Below are 22,606 nucleotides of genomic sequence, written 5' to 3'. Positions count from 1 at the left end.
AGAGAAAATATTAAATGTGACATTAGTATCTTCGTCCGTCCAATTATTCAAATCAGAGTGTCGTAAATATATGACAATAAATGATAAATTTCCAATTGTCATATATTTACTGCCTGAATATATGAGTAAATTGTAATATATGTAATATAATAATAATAATAATAATAATAATAATAATAATAATCATCGTAGACAGTGCAAGCACGCAGCAGGCACTAAACAGGTAGGCGGCGGCAAAAGTGGCAGCGGGGCAAGTTAGGCAGAGCTACAACCAATAACGGCAGGGACGGGCTTGTCGGTGGTGACGATTGCCGATCGATCTAACTCTAAAGACTGAAGGTAAGGACGAGAGAGAGAGAGAGAGAGAAAGGCCGAGCCGCAGGGTTAGGTTTTTTCTAGGGATTGGGGCGACAAAAGGCAAGGAGAGAACTGAGAAGATATCATTCATTATCATAAATAATAATTATACAAATAAACTAAATCAGTTTCCGTCAAACTGAACCGAACCGAACCAGGTCAAAAACTGATTAATTCCTATAAAAAGACCAAGAACCAAACCAACCGATTCGCACCAAAACTTGGATACCCCTATTATATTTTGCCAACAGGGGGGCAAAGTCACAAGAAATGTAATAACTCTGGGATCCCATCAAAACTAGGAACTGCCTTGCTAGTTCGTTGAGGCTAATGCTTACAACAAAGAGAGAAGAGATGCTCAGAACCAAAAAGGCCTTGGAAAACCACATGAAGAAAAGAATTTGCCCCCAACGATTTGGGCAGGAATCATTTCTGCCACTATTCATTCCAATGCAAGCACAGAGGAGGGCATATTACACGCATCAAAGAAAGAAAAAAGTCCCACTGTTGCTCATGGTTCCGACCCTGCTTTTAGAAGTAGCCAACTCCTCTCAAATCTGCCTGTGTTGGCCGCTGGGAATCATCACCCTTTCCTAGAAACACAATCCGGCCTGCGAGTCCAGATAAGTCAAGCGTGAGACTAGATTGATCAAAATTCTCTACCAACTTCTAAGCTCAGCCAGCCAAACAGAACTACCAGAACTAACTGCTACGAAAATGAGCTCCACTTTGCTTCATGACAAATCACTTTTAATAAGCACAAAATGTGCCCAACTTGGTCAATTGTTCGCACAAGCTCATATCGGGTCAGTGTGTTAATTAATTACTGCTTGTCCATATATATTATTTTATGTTCTTTAGTAATTATGTTCTTCTACTTTCCGAGGGGAACAAAGATGGCAAAGGGAGCTCCAGTTTCTATTTCCTCACGGACTGACATATAAACATGCGCTGAACTTCATACCTCACCTCCTAAAACTCATTGAGCAAGCGCACGCACAATATAAGGTTGTTAAAATGAGTATGATAAAATTGTATCAAGATAACATTGGAATATCTTTTGAACCAAAATATGAAATGATCAAAAATAAAACTGAGAAGCATTCTAAATTTTTTATCAAACTGGTTAAATTTTTTGAAATATACTGAAGAATACAAGCGTTATTTTTTCTTATCTGTAAGGATCAATATATGTTTATCTTGGGGAGAGAGATAAGCATATCTAAAAAAACTCAGATAAGAAGTCACATGACTTCTTTTTCAAAAATCGTCAGATAAGTTTAACGAATATATTGGAAAGGACAAAAGTCTGGAATATTTTCCATATCTTATATTTTTCGGTCTATATATAAGTTAACAAATACTATCCTAGGATAACGTTTGTTAAAATAAGATAAAATTATATCAAATAAGGTTAGAATACTTTTCGGACCAAAATATGGAATAGGTCAATATAAGGTTGAGAAACATTCTAATATTTTTATCAAACTGTTTGTTAAATTTTTTGGAATGCACCAAAGGACATATGCATAATTTTTTCTTATCTGTAAGGTCTTAGATATGCTTATCTGAAAGGGGGGAACATATCTGAAAAATGGCAGATAAGAAGTCACATGACTTCTTTTTTCAAGAGTCGTCAGATAAATTTAACAGATATTGGAAAAGACAAAAGTTTGAAATGTTTTCTATATCTTATCTTTCTCGATCTATATCTTCGTTAACAAACACTACCAGAAGGATAAATGTGAGAGTACAAACAACACTACGTGCAAGCAGAAGCCTACAGCTAAAGCACTTCACCCACAAGAAACAGAGGAAAGGAAAGCAAAGGAACAAAAACAAAAGGCAAGAGAGACAGTTCCTAACTTTTATTTTAGACAACAAACAATCCAGAGGAAGGAAAATCTCTCTCTTGTTTAATCATCAGACGAGTTGAATAGGTAAAATTCAGTATTTTAGGCACACTTAACAAAAACTACAACTGACATAAGGGATATGCTTGGCAATAAAGGATTTTTACGTAACAAGCACTTCACTTCCCCTCATATCCTTCACTTAGCCCCTAAATCCCCTAATCTAAACCTAAAAATTAATTTTCAGTTGAAGTTCTTGCATTGATCGTGTCCATTTCTTCAGTGGCCATATAAATCTACTTTTGCAGTTGATATTTCTGGGAATCAGTCAATGTTAAAAGTTACATTAACAAAATCATGCATTTCAGAAGATCGTATAGTGGGCTCCATGTAACAAACAACTTCAATAAGCAAAAGCATAAAGAGTAAGCAACGTACCATTCCCGCGAATCGCTATCTCTCTTATACGTCGAACAAGACCAGTTCTAGGATCATTGAAAATCTTGGTCTCCAAATTCCCCTCCAAATACAAAATTGAACTACAACGAACAATTTTTAATCCGTTATTAGAAACGAAGTAGGCTCAAATAAATTGCAGGTGCAAGCAAATTCTGTAAATCAGTGAAAATATGGATGCGGTGCATAAATTAAGCTCACCCAGGATCAGCATGCTTCATGGCCAATTTCCCCAAATAGTCAGCGTAAATAGAAACCCGGTGCCACTGAACCGCACAGCGATTCGCGTATTCCCGCGGTTCCTCGTTGTCTAATGGCCGCCGGTTGTTTCGAATGCCGCCGGTTCCCACCGACATCAGCGTCACCATTCTCCCATTCCCCAACTTCTTCTGCACCGGAATCTGCCCCACCTGCCCCACCAATATAGCCTAAAACCAAATTTCCAAAAACCAAAACCATCAATCCACCATTTCTCAATCAAATCACTCCAAAGCTAAATCACTATCGCGGGCAAAATAGAGAGAAAGATAGAGAGGATACAGTACCCTGTAAATGCCGACGTCGAGACCGTTTTCGAGGGGCTGGTAATCGAAGCTGCGTTGCCGGGGCGAGTCTGACGGCGGTGAATCGGGGGCGGGTTTGGAGTCGGGATCGATTTCAATAGCCGAATCGGCGTCCGAGTTTGAGGTTTCGGGGGACGAGACGGTTGAGCAGAAGCGGATGGATGGTTTATTAGGGTTTAAAGTGAGCAAGCGATAGAGCCTTCTCGATATGGAAGCCATAGAAGACGCCATAGAAATGCGCTTCCCCCCCAATACCTCTCTTATGTATGCTTAAACCCTACAGTTATGTGAAAAAACTGAAACATAGGACCCTATAGTGGGCGCGACGGAGTGTTAACGTTACCGGCGTGGCAGGGGAGGGGGACACGTGGATATGAATGCCTTGCAGTTCTCTACTTAATATTGCTTTTATCCCCCTTCGTTGCTGGTTTTAAATTTAAAAAAAAAAAAGAAAGAAAAGAAAACTACGGGGTAAAATACAATTTTTTTTTTTTAAAAAAAATACCTTTCGGGGTAAAATATTGTTTTTAATTTAGAACAAATAAAAAAATTTGATGCACAAATTAAAAATTAAAAATATATTGCAAATTTGATAAAATAAGAAAGCATCAATATTGAGATCTTCCTTGGCAAAGCTTGAGAGAATGAAAGGAAGCCAAACACGCACATTTCTTTGAAGGGCAATGCTGAACTGAGATCTTCCTTAGATGATCTGCCCGGCCAAAGCCCTGCGCGTCCCCTACTCTTATCATCCATCATCATGCTTTAAGTAGTCCAAGCTACCATTCAACATAAATATTATAGAACATCATGATGATGATGATCAATACTTAGCTATGTTTGGATAGGACAGAGAAGGGAGGGAGGCGCTATGACTGAGAGTTTCTTCATTACCATCTGGAGCACAGTTTTGATGAGCAGAGTTATTCTATCAAAGAGTCCACAGTTACCACAATACTATATATGATCAAGTCCTACAAGAAAGACAATACTATATTCATTCATATATAAGTTTGATCCTTCTATCTGTTTCGCTAGAAAATAGGCGGAATAAACACTAGAAGCTCCGTTTTTGGCTGGCACCCCGTCCTTTTTAAGTTTTATCTGCAATTATTAAGCAGTTACAGAGACAAATACCATAAAAAGCTCCGGGACCCTGAAAGACGGCTGGCTAGGTCACACGACTCCAAACAGTCCGTCCACTGCCCCTCCTGATATTATTGCCATATCCCCCCCTTCCACCACGGGAGCCTCGTGCCTGCCCACCCCAGCCCCGCACACGGCTGGTATGAGCTCGTCGGCTGGTATGAGCTTCACCAAAAGTCTGGAACATGAATAGAGCAACCACTTTACCAATGAAGAAGACCAATAAATTTAAGGAGTAAGACCGTTAAGAGTTATGGTATCAGATGCATACCTCAATATCGATTCTCCTTTGCTCAGATAACTTGGCCCTTCCTCTCCCCAGCTCCCGATTGAGTGAATTGCAAGAAAGTGAATCGAAGAAGTCATCTTTAACATAAACCGGCTGCAAGAATGGAGGAGACAATTTTGTTTATAAAGAAATAAAAAGTGACAAAGAAAGAAGTGAATTTTTATCACCATCCAGACCTTCACGTCCAGTTCCGATAATCCCACTTCATCTTCATCTTCTGTATCACCAGCACCACTTTCACTTTCACTTTGCTCCTCGTCATCTAATCTACTTCCGTTACTTTTCCCGAGCTGACCCCATATTTCCTCCTTGTTGAATTTTTCGTTCATTGCCTCAAAATCAAAATCCTCTGTAAATTTGGTCATTGTAGATGACACCTGCAAAATGACACAACGGCAATTTTTCTATTTTCGTTCTTTAGTTTAATCGTGTGGGGAGAGAGGGTGCTAGTTTTTTTTTTGGGTGGGTGGGGGCAGACTATAGAAATAAGACGGAATACCATGATCACTGAAGAGTATTCTACAATTTAGAGTCCAGGTAAAACTAATCTGACATCTGCAAGAATTAGGCAGATAAAATTCTTTCGCCCTAATTCCCATGGAGGACAAAATAAACAAACGGTTAAAACCACCACCAACATTAACCAAACTTATTATCATTACCTCATATACTTTATATGGCCTCTTATCTTGGCCAATAAAATGTTTTACATTTTGGGTCCATCGGCAACTTTTAGCCGCATTTTTTTTAGTAAAGCTAAAAACGTTGTTTTTTTTTACTAAAAAAAGGAAAGCATCTTTTTGAATAAAAAAATACAAAAATGTTCAAAAAGTAAAAAAAAATAATAATTTTTAGCATTTTTTTCACCATATAGAAAGAGATAACAAGCGTATTTTTACATTTTTATACAAGTTTTTTCATAAGGCATAATATCCATCATATTCAACGGGTATTGTTATCATTTTCTAATTTATTCTACTACAAAATCAATTAGAGAAGGCTATGTCATAATTTTTTAACTAATTTTTTCCTATTGCTTTTCCAAGCCAGCTTTAAAAAGGAGGGGGGAGCAATCTTTCTTTTTGCTCTCCTATGATCACTATCATCACTAACTTAAGGCCTCAAACTTAATATGATTGACGTCAGCCTTGCCAACCAAATCGAGTGGCCATAAGCTGAGCACGGGGTCAAAAGGAGGCCCTATGTTCACGACACACCACAACAGATAGTATTTGGACAAATGAAAATATTTATTCCTTTATTGGTTTTTTTTTGTGTGTGTGTGTGTTGGGCAAATCATTATTCGTTACTCTATGATCTGGGCTATTTCAACATTGGAAGTGATTTAACACATTAGGAGAAAGAGTGAATGAGTGAAACAGTGAATTACTTAGCCAAAAGAAATAGGGAGCATTGAATTACCTGATTTCCTTTTCCCCACTTATGATGACCCCTACTGCTGTGATGGGTCTGTACAGCAGTGGTGTTTTGCTACAAGGAAAACAAGAAAAGCAAAAGGTTATCAACTCCCCATGACATGAAGGATGTGGCACTTGCAGACATGATTGTCACTATTCTATTGTAACGCTGTTGAGTCATTCGTGGATGATGCTGATGCTTGTCAGAGAGATTAAAGTGTTTTCCTGTCAAAGGCTAGCGCACAGATGATATTTAGGTCCACCTAGATTGTTTTTCCTTTTTTCTTTCCCTCTATATTCTCTATAAAAGAAAGACTTTTAAAGTGTAACCTAAATCAGAATCTTAATTACTGCCCTTAATAATTTCTCATCAAACAAAGTAATGCCTTTGGCAGATAGCTCTGAAGGAAATGTCAACAAAACTTCATTGAGCGATCCCAAATGAGAAGGCCCGATTACCGGGTGAAAGTCCCAACTCCTAATTCACAAAAGTTTTTTTTAAAGGAAAAAAAAGGCATAATACAAAATTCCCCTATACAATTCTGCTGGAATTGATGCTGAATATTCTACATTGATTTAAAGAAGTGTTAAAGATGGTGCAAACACTATTTGTCTAGGGACATATCACAGGCAATTAGTTAACCCAAGCAAGTTTTAGATCATCCATAATGCCTAGATGCTTGAGGTTCAAACAAGCAACAAGGTACCTGAATTCCTCTTCCCCATCCAAGGCCCCTACCACCATGGTGAGTATTTAAAGCAGCTTTGTTTGGCTGGAAGGAAAAGAGAAAAGCAAAATAAACTTCTCATGATGGCATATCAAATATAAGAAGAAAAACTATGAGGGCAAGAAAAAAACAACTTGAGAATTAAAATACCCCATGTCCTCTGCCCCGAAAATGCCCTCTATTACTTTGATGAGTGTGGTATAATGCAGTTTCACTGGGCTGGAAGGATTTCAAAGAAGGCATGAACAAAGAATCCCACAACTTATAAGTAATAGAACTTAACAGTAGAGGTAATAAACATAAAGAGTTCATGGACTATCAAAAGAAAAGTAAAAGGTACCCCATTTGCTTTTCCCCTAGCATGGTCTTTATAATTGCGTTGACTGCATAATGCAGTTCCATTGAGCTAGAGAAAGGAGGAGAGGGGTAAAAAAAGATAAAACAAACAAAAAGCTCATGTAAGAATATCTGGGTCTATAAGCAAGAACATAAAAAACTAAAAATTGTTGGCAATATGTAAATAGAACATGCTGAGAAATAAAATATTTGTTCTGATTACCCAGTTTGATCTTCTCCTTGGATAGTCCCTCTCTTTCCAACGAGTGCGTGCAACAGTTCTATTCAGCTGAGGGGAAGATAACCAGTACACAGGGCAGATATTAGAATCCCAATTGTTTTTCAAGTGAATGAACTCTAGCAATAGGCATGAATAGTTCTGAGAAGGAAAAAGCAATCTCTTCCCCATGCATGAAGCTTATAACTACAATGACAGTGCATTGAAACTCTATTCATTCAACCAGACCAGCTAAGAAAAATGTATAAGGTAAGACCTCCCCACCAGACCAGAAGAAAATAAATAAACCAACATCCTTTATTCTTCATTCAAGTGCAAGGATGTCAAGAATGGGTAACAAAAGACATTTGAAGACTGATTGATTTCCAGAAGACTGAAGAACATGGCAACTAGACACCTGACAAGTGAAAATCATAGCAAAACCAAATGTCTGATCATTCTGCTTATGGTCAGCAAAATATATAGAATGATCACAATCTCATAAATCATTCCATAATGTGGAAAGCTTAACAGTAACAGATGAAGTGCCTTCCATAATGCTACATCCTAAATTTTTTAGCATTTTCCAGAAACATACTTGTTTTCCATTGGTTGGTAATGACCAAACCAAAATTCCTTAATTGTACAGGCACTCACACATCAGCAGATGAATAGCAGGAGAAGGTAAAAACCATCGCAGAAAAATTTTTCTTTTATTTGTCAACTTTTGCTGAGCCAAATGTGGAATGCTTAACGGAACAGAGAAGTGCCTTCCGCTATGTTACTTACTAATTTTTTGCCCATTTTCCTAAAACATACTCGTTTTGCAATGGTTAGCAACTACCAAACCAAATTTCCTTAAATGTACACACACACCCCAGCAGATGAATAGCATGACAAGGTAAAAACTATCACAGAAAAAAAATGCTTCAATGTATAATGCATGCACATATTTCAGCAGATGGACAGCATGACTCAGTTCATTAGCAGGCCCCTCTTAAAAATGCATTCAGTGAGTTGGGAGTTTTCAACATCAATAAATATATAAATATATTAAGAAACTCCCCAAACAAAAACAAAGGTTGAACCAAATAGAGTGTTAGGTAAGATGGGGGTAAAACAGAGTTAATCAAAAGGGAAATATGCAGCACGGAAGGAGAAGAGTCATACCTTCTCAGAGGATGGCGATAATGGTTGCAATCGATCTTTTGCACTTTCTAAATCTGATGACAATGACTCTGAGGTTGATGTTTGCACAACCTCTATGTCTTTATCAGCAGTCTGCAAATGATAAGAAGAATCCCCTGAGGGCCCAGGCGGCAAGAGCTGAGCTGGGGTCAACAGAGATAATTTTTTAGCCTCATTGTTGACTTGACTGGAAAAACCAGCAATAGATGGTGTAGATTGAGAAATAGTTTGATAAGGTAATGCAAGGTCCAAAACTGAGTTTGGTTTGTCCATTACTAAAGGTACACTAGGATTCACATTCAGACTAGGAGCCATTAAAGGCGAAGTAAATGGTGAATTAGAACTCAAGTTTACAGTATGAAGAGAATTAGAGGCACTAAATGGGATCAGATTAAGTGATAACTTAGAAGGTGAAATAGCAGATTGAGTGGTTGGGATACTTGAAGGTAGAGATGACACTGAAGGTATGCTGGAGGTTAAAATTGGGGAACCTGAAATCGTTGGCAACAAGGAATGAGAAAATTCTGCAAAATTCGAAGAAGCAGGAGGAACAGATGCATTTATTGTCAAATTTTGCATCTGTTGTTGGACTGGAGTAATCACTAGTGGAACTTGAGGGGCTACAAGAGAAGATTGCTGTTGCAAATGAGGAGCTCCCCCTAAGGACCCTCTGTGTCCAGGCCAATAATTTGGTACAGAAATCTCATTGCCATGAGAAATTGGAGGGGAAGGAAATGAACCCCTATGGCCAAAGCTGCTCATGGCCTCATTTAAAGAACGATTCCCTTGGAAGAGCACTGACTGTGCATCATCAGAACTTATATTTGTTGCAGGGGCAGCACCATCAGACGAAAAGCTTGGAGTTGATGATGCTGAGGGGGGATAATGAGACTGCATAAGATTAAATAAGAAATGTTCTCAGTTCATCTATCGTGTTGGAATACAAGCTTATCAAATTAGTGTTTTGCATGCCTGTATAATAGCCGGATCATTAGGTACAGCCGAGGTACTCTGAACAGCTGGGGAAGATATAACCTGCAAGTCCTGTAATACATGTGTGCAAGTTATGAGTGTGTGCACCACGAAGAGAGAGACAGTATAACACTTCTAACAGTGCAATTCAGAAAAAGAAGAGTGCAACTGTGAAATTAACAAGAATTCTCCTGTAAATACATTCAGATAATAAACAGCTATAAAGCATCAATTCTTTCAATCTCTCAACCTAGTCAAACTCCATTCTTCCTAAAGTGAACCAGCAAGTATGTTTCATTGCTTTAAGTTCAGTCTGCCTCTTGAAAAGAAAGTAAGAATGATTAAGAATAAAAAATATTATGCTACTTTTTGTGTTACCAATAAATAAGAAGCAATCCCTTCCTAATACTATAACCTTCCAAGTACAAAGATAAACTCGCTCAGATCACTTTATCTGTATCATATCGAAAGATGTAAGTCAGAAACCTATGATCTCAGCTTTTCCTTTCTTTACAACAAGTATATTCCAGTAGGAATACCAAAGGGGATTGAGAGGCAACTGTTCAGTTAGCCACCATGGTCAAGGAGTCTTAAGAAGCACCAGAAAGACATGGCTTTTTTAGGAAAGCAGTTGCAACAACATTAATTCATACAGTTCCCTAGAACCTACCACCTGACACAAATTACTTAGAGGTCATCAATGTTAACAGAATAAATACTTTACATATCCTCTCTACCTAAAACTTTTGGAACTACTGACTTTTAACATGTACTAGTATGAGAAGGTCCTGTATCTTATCTACCATCTCGCTTGTAGTGTTGATGCCACGCCCCTTTTCTTACATATGTCTTCCACTTGGCTCCTCGTTTAAGTCCCACGCAATCTAGGATGGGGTTGTTGAGAGATATGAGGAGAGACTGAAACCTTGAGATATACAGAAAATTTGGGAGTTTTCCCTACCAAGCAATCACTCTTTTACCAAGCCTAGTACGATCTTAAAGATTGATTCCCCCAACTTTAGTTTTGGTTTTGAGGGTTGGGAGGGGGTATAGGCATAACAACAATAACAACAAGAGCTGGATAGCAGAAAGGGAAGGGTTAGTGATGATTTCTTTAAGCCTGTTAGTTTTCAGATAGGTGCCTGTTCTAGAGCAACAGTTGGCAAGGTTATAGGCCTTGAGTGAGGTCATTTCTGACATTTCAATTAGCCAAAGATGAAAATGAGGTTGTAGACTAATGCTTCTCTATAGCTTCATGTCAGGATCCTAGGTTTAACCTAGGGTTTTAAGAGGAAATTGGAAGAAACCGAGGGAAAGATAAAGAAAGGGAGGGAGAAATCAAAAGAACAGAGGGAGACTACAGACAGAACAGAGAGAAATCAGAGAGAAAGAACCGAGGCAGAAAAGACAGACAGATTCAGGGAGAGAATTGTAGAGAGAGAAGACTTGAATTCAGATTAACATTCAACTATGACTATTACTAAAGAACTGATACAGCAGTAAAGTACAACCAAAAAGAAGAACATCTAATATACAATTTACTAATATATCCTTGGGGTCATGACACTTCATTTCACCATAGCCTCACACAGCTTGTGTGTATCCCACAGTTCAGATTCAACATATTACCACAACAGGGACCACATATGTTTACTTATGATAAATGACATATCAAGCACACATATATTTATCACAAGTGCTATTTAAGAAGATAAGTTATCTAAATGTAACAACAGTGGCACAAGAAACAAATTACTTAAAGCTTCATGTAACAACTCTAGCAAATTCAGCACATCAATGAGTATCAATTACACCTTAATGTCACTTCCTCGGAAGAATATGTACTCATAAACTTTGTCACTTGGAAGAACCTGAGGCCCATCCTTTTTTCGTCCTTCTGTTCCAAACGATTTCACTGGAAAACAACAAATCCAGCACCATGTCAAGGAAACTGAGATAATACAAGTCAGATTATAACAAAACGACTGAAATAATGACTTGGGGTATTTTCACCGAAAGCTGTGCATCATCCAAAATAATTATGAAATTTGCAGGCTTGCAGGGTGTAAAAATCAATTGTATGCATTTCTATTTTCTTAGAAGTAAAAACTTTAATTGGCATAGATATCATAAAAATAAAGATAAAAACTAGTTTATTACCTACTTGTGAAAGTAATATTGATTCTCTTAAGAAGCCAAGGGATTATGATTGATCCTTATAAATCCCAAAACATGGATAACTGCCACAATGTCTTGGTTACAAATACCAAACATGTAAAACAGTAAAAGTACCAAAGTAATGGTAAGTTCATGCACAATTTCTGCTGTCTTACCATGTAAGGCAATGCACAATGGCTGGAGTCTTACCATTTAAGTCCATGTGCATGGTTGGAGTCTGTCCTCCAACAAAACAGCCAAGCCTTTTCACACCAAACCTAAAAGGACAAGGCGCCTTGCTTGCCAGAAAATCATGTTAACTTGGTGAAAACCACAATTCCAAGTAAACAGATAAATTCAAGAGGAATTCATCCCAAAACAACATTCCATGGACCTGGGATGAAATTTCACCCTTAAATACAATAGATGAAGCACCTTGGAGTATACACAAATTTATTCCTCCTTATAAAAGAATGTCCATGGAGATAGCAAAAGCTAAGTCAAATGCTTATTTTCTTTCTTTTAGTAAGCTCACATTCATGTAGCCAAATCACACAGTGGGATTAAGCTTGATATGTTGATGTTGTTTCAGCAAGCTCACAGCTGTCTCATGATCAATTGGAGAGCTTGCAAATTAGAGGAAGATTTTATGGGGGCAACAAATGGCAAAATTGCAATGTTATTCTTCAGGTTACGAGGGAACAAAATTTTAAAGCTATTGAAGCATAAAGAAAAATCTGATACTGAAAGCTTTCTGTTGTGAGTTCATGCAGTCGGGGTAATAAAGTTAACCTGATTTGCAACTTTTTTAATAAATGTACACCATGCCACTTTATAAATTTTTTTTAGCTTTAACCATTATTAGAGGCCAACTAGTTAAGTATTTATGAATAAAGTAAAATGGCGATAAGAGATGGGATTATAAGTTGGTAATGTGTCACCTACCTATTTTCTTTTAGAGAAAATTTCCTATAAATTAAAACTTGTTATGAATACTTTTAATATTTATTAAAAAGAAAAAATAACTCTCTTTAAAATTATATGTGAAAGAAAAAAAGGTGCATTAGCAGCCTGGATAATGGGAATGGGCATACTTGATCCAAAAAGGAAAATATATGTGTTAAAATGCGGTCTTGAGTTATACTAGAAGATTATTGAAGACAGTGACTTATGTCAGCTAAGGGGTAGATAGGCAGTTAGAAATAATTCCTAAATGTTATTAGTATATGTTTGGGGGTTAAAACTGTAATTACCTAATCCCAGTCAGGATATATTGGGATGTCCGCCCACTATTATAAATAGATGACAAGGGGTAGCCGAGAGAGAACAGAGTTCTCATTTCTGTTTGTAAAAAGTACTGATCGCTCTGAGACGAAGGCTAGAGTTTGAGAGATAGCTTCGTAATCTTGGGGAGCGAAGTCCTGTTGTACTCGTGAAATAGAAGGAAGGGATCTCCGTTGTGTACTGATCATTCATTCATACTGAATAAAGAAAGCTGCTCGAGAGGGTGTTTTGACTGCTGGATGTAGGACTGGTGTAAACTAGTTTGAACCAAGATAAAATAGGCATCTTGTGGTTTGATTTTCTTATTTATATCTTGAATTGTGAATTCTTTAAATTTCTGTTTACATTGATTTGTTGAATCAGTGAGAGAGTGTTCAAGAGTGAACATATTCATTGGTTCATAGGGTGATTTCTTGGATTGCCAGTGCTCCCAATTATAGCAATATGTAATTGGACAATGGGCAATTAATGCATGGTGGAGCATATTAATGGATTTATATCTCATTAGAATCTTGAAAGGCATGAATTAAGTTCAACAAATGAGAAGTAGCATTTGGAGAGGGGGGGGGGGGGTGTTCCCTTTTTTATCTACCATGTGGAAAAAGAAAAACTATTAACCCTTGTTTAGGACCCCTATAATATTGTGTTCTTTCTTCCATCCAGCTTAAGCTTGGACAAACAAAGACCACGCTTTTCACTGAGAAAAAACACTACAACATCCTCCTTGGTTAAGAGCATCTTTGGTTCCTAAAACAGTGACAACCCTAATTTACCCAATTGAGCATATAATTTACATGGTCCATAATCTGATAAGTGGGTTTCATGATAATTTTCAACTCTTGAACGTATATGACACAGGCTGATAAATTAAATATATATGAGAAATTTGATTGAATGACATATTAAATGCTTTATTTTTTTACTAGCAGTACACCAATGGAGTCAGAAGTCACAATCAGATAAATAGACTGTCAGATCTGGGATCTGTCGGGTTGTGTTTCTAGGATTTTAGGAATGAATAATTGGCGGGAAAGGAGATATGAGCGAGAGGGAGAGAGAAAGAATGAGATAGAGTTAGAGAATTGAGATTGAATGGGAGGGAAAGGACTTGTGGAATAATCTTTCACATATCCCCATCCTCATGAGCAGCTTCTTATTTATAGGAGTTGGTTACATTAGAGGCTCCTTCTAACTAACTATCTAGAATCTCCAAGTGGCCATGTGCCAACTAGACTGCCATGCCAAGTGGGTTATTACAGTTATAACAACCTACAATAGCCTGCCATACCCTTCTAATAACCATCTAATTACATGTTAACCCTTGGGCCGTGACACTCCCCGCCCCTTAAAATATTTCTTGCCCTCAAGAAATTATAGAAGGCTGGTCATCCTGGGGTAACGCTGAAGTAGCTCCGACAAGTATTCCCAGGTGGAATTGTCTGGATGTAGGTGTGTCCATTGGACTAGGACCTGAGTGATGGGCAAAGAATCCCTGTAAATGACCCGCCGATCAATCACAGCCTTAGGTTCACTGTCCATAACTGCATCATCAGATAGCTCGGGCAGATCCTGGCTAACAACAACTACAGTGCCGACTACCTTCTTGAGGAGTGAGACATGAAATACTGGATGTAGCCCCACACTATCCGGTAATTGCAGTTTATAGGCGACAGTGCCAATCTTATCCAATATTTTGAAGGGACCATAGTACTTTGGGCTAATTTTAGAGATAGCTCCCTTGTGAAACAAATGCTGTTGGAACCATTTGACCTTCAGAAATACTTCCTCACCCACCTCAAAGGTCCGATCAGTTCGATGTTTGTCAGCCTGATGTTTCATCCTTTGTTGAGCCAAGCTGAGTTCCCTCTTTATTATCTGAAGGGCATCCTGTCGTGCCTGGAGATAGTGGTCTGCTGATACTTCTGCTGAAGTGTAGTGCATCACAGCAGGAATGATAGGGGGAGGATAGCCGAATAAGGCCTCAAATGGGGTTCTTTTGTGTGCCGTATGGAAGTTGGTGTTATACCACCATTGGGCCAATGATAACCAACAGCTCCAACTTCGGGATTTGGTAAAACATAGGCACCGAAGGTAGGTCTCTAGACACTGGTTAAAGCGTTCAGTTTGGCCGTCGGTCTCCGGATGGTAGGCGGATGACATTTGTAGCCCGATGCCCAGCCACTGGCATAATGTTTTCCAGAATTGGCTTGTAAATATTTTATCTCAATCTGAAATCATAGCTGTCGGCATCCCATGAACCTTAAAGACGCTATCCATCAATTTTCTGGCTACTTCAGTGGCTGTAAAAGGGTGAGCGAGGAGGATGAAGTGACCGAACTTAGTTAGGCGATCTACGACTACCAGGATGGTGTCAAATCCTTCCGATTTAGGGAGAGCTTCAATGAAGTCCATGGAGATCTGTTCCCAAGCTTGGGCTGGGATCTCCAATGGTTGTAGAAGGTCGGGATATGGGACCTGCTCATGCTTGCACCTTTGACAGGTGGTGCATTGCAGCACATATTGAGTGGTGTCCTTCTTAAGACCCAACCAATAGAATAATTGTCTTACCCGTCGGTATGTAACCTGTAATCCCGAATGGCCCCCTATAGGAGAATCATGCAAAGCTCGCAATATTCGGCTCCTCAACTGCTCGTTGTCACCGATGACCACTCTGCCTTGATACTTCAGCAAGCCACCCTGGAAGGTGTATCTCGTGTCCCCTTGAGATTGGACTGTCAGCTCAGTGATTTTGTCCTTAACCCAAGCCGTGTTCTCATAGCTGTTAGATATCTCCTGCACCCAATCAGGTATCAAAGCTGAGATGGCATGGCAAATGCCCGATTCTGCCTTTCTAGATAACGCATCTGCCACCAAATTTTCTTTTCCTTTTCTGTATTGGATGAGATAGTCATAGCCCATCAGTTTAGTAATCCCTTTGCGTTGAAGTTGATTGTTCACCCTTTGCTGCGATAAGAACTTCAAGCTTTCATGGTCTATTCAAATGATAAATCGCTTGCCCTCTAGATAGTATCTCCACTTATCTACTGCCATCAAGACCGCTAGTAGCTCTTTGTCGTATATGCAGAGACCTAAATGCCGGGTTGCAAGGGCTTGACTCAAGTATGATATTGGTCTGCCCTCTTGACTTAGAACAACACCTACTCCTACGTCACAGGCATCTGTTTCCAGTACAAATTCCTTCGAAAAATTGGGGAGGGCCAGTACTGGAGCTTGAGTCATGGCGACCTTTAAAGCTACAAAAGCCTCATCTGCCTCCTGGCCCCAATGGAAATTATTCTTTTTAAGCAAAACAGTTAAGAGGTTTGCTCAATACCCCATAGCTTCTGATGAATCGCCGATAATAACCAGTGAGCCCCAAGAAACCCCTCAATTCCTTCAGTGATTTAGGCTTAGGCTAGTTCTCCATGGCAGCTACCTTCTGTGGGTCTATACTGACCCCTTGGCCAGTAATTATATGGCCTAGGTATTCCACTCTTGGCTCTGCAAACGTACATTTAGACTTTTTCACAAAGAGTTGATGTTTTTTGAGGATTTCAAATGATGTTCGTAGGTGGCTGAGGTGCTGGTGTAGACTGGGGCTGTATATTAAAATGTCATCAAAGAAAACCAGCACAAATTTTCGAAGGTAGGGAGCAAAAATGTGATTCATAAAAGCTTGGAATGTGGCTAGGGCATTAGTAAGGCCAAAAGGCATTACCAAGAGCTCATAGTGTCCCTGGTGTGTCCTAAAGGCGGTCTTGTAACAGTCTTGTGGATTCATTCTGATTTGGTGGTAACCGGAGGTGAGATCTAGTTTGGAAAAGATGGCTGCTCCGGTTAGTTCGTCCAAAAGGTCCTCAATGATGGGAATGGGAAATTTATTCTTGATGGTGAGGGAGTTTAGTTGCCGATAATCGACACAAAACCTCCATATACCGTCTTTTTTCTTTACTAACAGTACTGGAGAGGCAAAGGGACTCTGGCTGGGTTGAATGAGGGATTTATTGAGCATGTCTTTGATGAGGCTCTCAATTTCTGCCTTTTGGATAGGTGAATAATGATAGGCTCTTAGGTTAACTGGTTCAATATTGGGTTTAAGATGGATGGAATGATCAAGGAATTGTTGTGGGGGTAGGTTAGTCGGAACAACAAACAAATCCTCAAATTCCATCAACAATGTGTGGACAGGGTCAAGAGAGTGTACCTGCTTGAGATAGGGATCAGTTGAGTGTGTGGTAAGTTGGTCTTTGGTTCTTAGCTTGCCTTCTCCGACGTAGTTGCCCCTTTCCAAGGCGTATAATGAATGTAGTTGCCCTACCAGTGTTTCCCCTTGATCCAGCAACTTCTGTAATCGTTTACTCGATACCGCTTTGCACTCCCCTGTCTCCTGGCACCCTTTTAGGGTGATTTTGCGGCCTTCTTTATCAAAGGTGACTTCTAGTGTGTTGAAGTCAAATACCAGAGGGCTTACCGTCCTCATCCAATTTACTCCCAACACAATGTGGCATCCCCCAAGCCGAAGAATCCTCAAATCTACTGCAAACTCAAGACCCCCCATCTGCCATTTGAACTCCCTGCATTTGTAGTGACTTACCATTTTGCTTCCATTTGCAATCATTACTGACAGAGGAGTAGTTGCCAGCAGTTCACACTGGAGGGTGGAGGCTGTTTCCTCATCAAGGAAACTGTGGGTGCTACCGCTGTCAATGAGTACTACTAGGTTCCTTTTTCCTGTTGTTCCACGTACCTTTAATATTCGGCCTGATGCATGACCTTGCAATGCATGCATTGAGATCTCCCCTCCTTCGTCGTCTTCCTCTTGTGCCCCAAGGTCCTCCCCTCCATCTTGTTCCGTCTCTTCATTCTGGAGGCCTTCCATCGTAAGTAACATACGTTTGCATTGGTGTCCGGGGCCGAACTTCTCACCACAACGAAAACATAATCTCAGTTGTCGCTTATGATCTAGCGTGAGATCTTTAGCTAGGTTTGGCGCTGGGGGAGGTCTTCCTGCCATCCCATTCTTTGACCATGGTGGATTGCTACCCTTACTGGAAGTCCCATATGGACTCTCCTCCCTACTCCCTTTAGGAAATAACCGATGCCTCTTGACAAAAGCATCCAATGCCATCTCATGCAAGTATGCTTGTTCAGCGGCTTGTTCCACCGAAGTCGGATAGAGCATCTTAACTGTGGGTCGGATTTGTTCATCCAACCCGCTGATGAAGCTGGACACGAAATAAGCTTCGTCCAAGGATGGATGAGCTAAGGCTAACAACGATCTTAGCTCCTCAAATTTCATTAAGTATTCCTCCACCGATCCCTTTTGCTTGAGTTTGTTGAATTCTTCTATGACATTAGTCCTTGTCTTTTCTCCAAACCGATTGCATATGTCATTCGCAAATCTAGGCCAACTCAGCTCCTCTCTGCCCCTGCTCCAATTCTGGAACCAGGTATCGGCCACATCATCCAAGTAAGTTGCCGCCATATTTACCTTATCACCCTCCGCCACCCGGTACTGGTAGAAGACCCTTTCACAACGTCGTACCCACCATCGAGGACGATCACGCTCGAACAACGGAATGTCCATCCGCGGCCCTTGAGGATGGGAGTGGTTGATTCGCCCGCCTCGGTTCATGAGATCGTCCTCTGTTTCCTCCCGGTTCCTAACCTCCACTGGGTCATCCATCCCTTGTCGTGCTCACGGTGTAGTCAAAATTGGCGCCGACGAGGCCCTCGGGGGAAAGTCAATTGGCAGACTGGCTTGGAGTTGCCGAGCAAATATTCCCAAAGCCGCACTCAGCTGCTGACTAAGCTGTTGGTTTAAACCGGCGAATTCGTCCCTGATCCCGTTAATAGCTCTATCGAAATTGGCCGCATATCCCGCGAATTCCGATCTAATTCCGCTCGCTACCCGGTACAAATTGGACGTATATTCCGATCGACTTCGATTAATCTCTTCCTGCATATTCCGTATTCCTAACTCCAAGATTTCCAGGCGATCCTCTACTTGAGCCTGATTCTGACGCAACTCGACTTCCATGGCATCCACCCATGCCTCCGCCTGCTTCCCTCGCGTTCCGTCGGCCATACTACCCTCCGCTAGGTCGCTGTCTCTGATACCAATTGTCAGATCTGGGATCTGTCGGGTTGTGTTTCTAGGATTTTAAGAATGAATAATTGGCGGGAAAGGAGATATGAGCGAGAGGGAGAGAGAAAGAATGAGATAGAGTTAGAGAATTGAGATTGAATGGGAGGGAAAGGACTTGTGGAATAATCTTCACATATCCCCATCCTCATGAGCAACTTCTTATTTATAGGAGTTGGTTACATTAGAGGCTCCTTCTAACTAACTTTCTAGAATCTCCAAGTGGCCATGTGCCAACTAGGCTGCCATGCCAAGTGGGTTATTACAGTTATAACAACCTACAATAGTCTGCCATACCCTTCTAATAACCATCTAATTACATGTTAACCCTTGGGCCGTGACATAAACCCTTGGGGAGAACTTGATACATTCATTCATGTACAAAATTTTAGGAGAATCATTGAAATCTTTGACCCATAAGCATGAAAAAGTTAATGAATTCGATAAAGAACCAAATTGAGTTGTGCTGCGGGAAGGTCTCCACATTCCCCAGTCTGATATTAACGTCCTTTGAGATATTATGAGTGTAACCATAAGTGTAAGTTAAGCACACTCAGGCAGGGCTAAAATTTCTTTCAACAATAACCATTATAAGTTTATGACTGTAACAATAACCGTAATTGTAACAATATCCATGCTGTCCTAATTCCTCTAAACATAAGTTATATTTTGTGTGTTTTGCATAACCTTCAAAAACTGCAATGACATTAAGTTACAACATTCACCAACTTTGTTTTGAGCCAGGGAATGAGTATTTTTGGGGCACTTATTGCCACTTAAATCTCCTTTTCCACATTGCTATGTATTCTGCACATAGCCACAAACAAAATAAATAGCCATTACCAATATGCTTTGAGCCTCACCTCTCTAGTGCCTGATTATAAGGTGAACTTAACAGTCCTACAGCGGATGTTGCCTTGTTTCCCCCAAATTAAAATTTCTAGGTCATTGGTTAATCTACCTCTTAAACCCTAATATCTGCAGAATCCGATTAAGAAGACAACGAAAAATCTAAAAAAATATCACCCCATAAGACCCCAGGCACATGCAGCGAATATTAGAGCCACAAACAGCGGACACGTAATCAACAACACGCCAAACAAAGGCATCATCAAGAAATCGAAAACCTAGGTCGCTATTTCAACGTAAAACAACAAAAACGGAATCTGAAAACAAATATAAAACAACAAAATACGAAAGAGAGGAGTCAATAACGCATAACTCGGGCCACAATTTAAATGTCGGGGAACGACAAGAAAAATTAAAGAACGTAAAAATAGAAAAACAGGGGAAAAGGGTTTGTGTGCGAGAGTGAGAGAGGGAGAGGCAAAATGGTACCGTTTCGCAGACCGATGGCGGATTCTTGGGCGTTGATGTGAAAGAGGAAGCCTTGGTAGCGGATTTCGGCTTTGGAAACCAAGCTGATGAAGCTGCCGATGTAGGAATCGGCGGACGCACTGGAATCAGTGGCGTGCCCTGCCATTTTTGGGTTGGGAATACGGAGAGTTCGAATTAGAAACAATGCAGAGGCGACGAAAGGAAGGGAAAGAGGCAATGCCTCGGGGTTCGCTATTAGAGAGACGACCACTCCCTCGCGCGCGCTCTCTCTCTCTCTCTCTCTGCTGCCTGCCCGTCAATCGAAGCTCTGGCGGTTTCACGACAATACATTCACTGTTGCCCTCTGCGAAAGGGTTTATAAGGTGTGTTCGTGATGATAAATTTTAGGCTGTGTTTGGTAGACACGTCAATGCAATTGTAGGAAAAAATAAAGATTTTTTCTTTTTATTTGTGACAGAATAATTTATGGTTTTATTAAATTCCTTTCAATTTGAGTAAACTAAATGTGTTCATTATAATGATGTTTGATGGAAACTATTTCCATTTCATTGTTAAAGTGTTGTTTATGTTTGAGTTTAAAATTAAATTGAGTGAGTTGAAAGGCCAAACTCAATCATTTGAGAAATAATAAAATGCTTGTTATCTTTGTTACTTTTAAATTATTTTTTATTTTTAATTCTTTAAAACATTTATAACGTGTTTATTTACTTATTTTTTAAAATATATTTTCTTAAACACAAAAAAAATTACACACAAAATGCAAATATCATGTTTTGATTGTCTTCAATCAAAAGAGTCACTTTAAATCAAAAGGACGAAAACATCTCGTCTTTATTTTATTTCTCCTTTTTCTATTATCTTTTCTTCTCTTTAAGGCTCGGTCACTACTGCCATCCATGCCCACCATCGCCCCTAGTCGTTCAGTAGTTGAACAGTCAAGCATCGTGCTCGTCACTCCCTATCATCGTCTACTGCCCCCCATCACTCCTCTTTCATCGCATTCGATATTAGTACCCTCCCTCATAATAAGTGGTCAAAATTTATATTTTTGTTTACGTGCTTTTATATTTTTTGTGTGATCGTCAAATTTTTAGTTGTTTGGATATATACTAGTTCTTCACTTGTGCGATGCACGAAAAATGAATTCACAAACGGAAACATCAAAGATATATGAACTTTCAATAAATATTGGAAACACCACAAGTTAGTTTTATTAGATTGTAAATATCATAAGAAATGAAATTTATAATAAGATTAAATATTATCAATTTTGAAAAACTTATTTGAATATAATGTTTGTGGTTTAGTTTTGTTCTTCTTCCTTATCACATATTAGTGTTTTTAAATTATTCTAGCTTATAACTCTTGATATAGCTACACATAATTGACAATAACTAAATACTGATTTTTTTAAATAAAGTCCTACGTGCAATAATGATTGTCCCTGACTTTTGTTAATAGTCATAGTATATGATACAATCAAAGGAAATTGCTTATTTGAAACTTGAACGGCAATATTGAATTCAATGGAGTCAATGACATTCTTGGAATAAAGACCTTATATCCTGATACACATTTTTCAATATTAGATAATAGAGTTGCCTATGCGTAAAAATCGAACAATCCAGAATTTGAATATTGTATAACATGTTTTCAGAATGATTTAATAATACGTTTTTAATTATAAAAAATATAACTTCTTGAAAAAAAAAAAAAACTAAAGGTAGTTTTTTGGCAGAAAACTGTGTGCAATAATATTGAAAATATAGATTTTGATTTATACTATTGAAATTTAATTTATGCAATAATAACAAAATATTGAAAATAATGAAAACATTAAAAAATATGAACGATTTTTTATTATTTAATTAATAGTTTTAAGTTGTCTATTCATATTTATCAAAAATAATATTTATTTTTGATTGATTGAGGGATTAATTGATGAGAAGACACTATAACAAAAATGATTTGTTGAGGCATATTTTTTAGGGCATTTTTTAGAAAGTGTCATCTAAAATACCATTTTAAGGCACAATATAAAAAAGTGCCCCAATACAATAATTTTAATGAGATACAATAATTAAGTGCCCTATAAAATATCATTTTAAGGCACAATTTAAAGAAGTGCCCAAATAAAACAATTCTAATAAGACACGACA

At 39.0% G+C, this 22,606-nt stretch overlaps 2 protein-coding genes across 3 annotated transcripts; both read right to left on the bottom strand.

Annotated features, from left to right (window-relative positions):
• Window positions 1-565: 565 nt before the first annotated feature.
• On the bottom strand, window positions 566-4,058 carry LOC127793863 (single-stranded DNA-binding protein, mitochondrial). Of its 2 annotated transcripts, none has more exons than XM_052324617.1 (4): window positions 3,212-4,058; window positions 2,868-3,094; window positions 2,649-2,749; window positions 566-968 (listed from the first exon to the last, which is right to left on the bottom strand). In XM_052324617.1, exons 1-4 carry the CDS (start codon window positions 3,458-3,460, stop codon window positions 889-891), a joined length of 657 nt encoding a protein of 218 aa, XP_052180577.1. In that variant the 5' UTR covers window positions 3,461-4,058; the 3' UTR covers window positions 566-888. The 2 variants fall into 2 exon arrangements, with proteins under 2 accessions (XP_052180577.1, XP_052180578.1); XM_052324618.1 differs by lacking the exon at window positions 566-968 and adding an exon at window positions 2,074-2,527.
• Window positions 4,059-4,204: 146 nt separating this feature from the next.
• On the bottom strand, window positions 4,205-20,789 carry LOC127793861 (protein decapping 5-like). Its single transcript, XM_052324615.1, has 12 exons — window positions 20,448-20,789; window positions 11,338-11,438; window positions 9,524-9,595; window positions 8,534-9,442; window positions 7,370-7,435; window positions 7,151-7,216; window positions 6,961-7,029; window positions 6,790-6,855; window positions 6,087-6,155; window positions 4,841-5,041; window positions 4,647-4,757; window positions 4,205-4,553 (listed from the first exon to the last, which is right to left on the bottom strand). The coding sequence occupies exons 1-12, from the start codon at window positions 20,590-20,592 to the stop codon at window positions 4,401-4,403; spliced, it is 2,028 nt and encodes a 675-aa protein (XP_052180575.1). The 5' UTR covers window positions 20,593-20,789; the 3' UTR covers window positions 4,205-4,400.
• Between the last annotated feature and the right edge of the window lie 1,817 nt (window positions 20,790-22,606).

Source organism: Diospyros lotus, chromosome 2, assembly GCF_014633365.1.
Source record: "Diospyros lotus cultivar Yz01 chromosome 2, ASM1463336v1, whole genome shotgun sequence".
In the NCBI taxonomy this organism is placed as follows: domain Eukaryota; kingdom Viridiplantae; phylum Streptophyta; class Magnoliopsida; order Ericales; family Ebenaceae; genus Diospyros; species Diospyros lotus.
Note: the sequence above shows the minus strand (reverse complement) of the source record. Positions and strands in the feature narration are given on the sequence as shown.

Excerpts from the sequence above, each read along its gene's own strand:
- LOC127793863 (XM_052324617.1), bottom strand. The coding sequence starts at position 3,460 with ATGGCGTCTTCTATGGCTTCCATATCGAGAAGGCTCTATCGCTTGCTC. Across the intron at positions 3,095-3,211 it reads TCGACGTCGGCATTTACAGG|GCTATATTGGTGGGGCAGGT; the intron begins GTACTGTATCCT and ends ATTTGGTTTTAG. Across the intron at positions 2,750-2,867 it reads ATGAAGCATGCTGATCCTGG|TTCAATTTTGTATTTGGAGG; the intron begins GTGAGCTTAATT and ends TGTTCGTTGTAG.
- LOC127793861 (XM_052324615.1), bottom strand. The coding sequence starts at position 20,592 with ATGGCAGGGCACGCCACTGATTCCAGTGCGTCCGCCGATTCCTACATC. Across the intron at positions 11,439-20,447 it reads CGCCATCGGTCTGCGAAACG|TGAAATCGTTTGGAACAGAA; the intron begins GTACCATTTTGC and ends GTTGTTTTCCAG. Across the intron at positions 6,856-6,960 it reads TTCGGGGCAGAGGACATGGG|CCAAACAAAGCTGCTTTAAA; the intron begins GTATTTTAATTC and ends TTTTCCTTCCAG.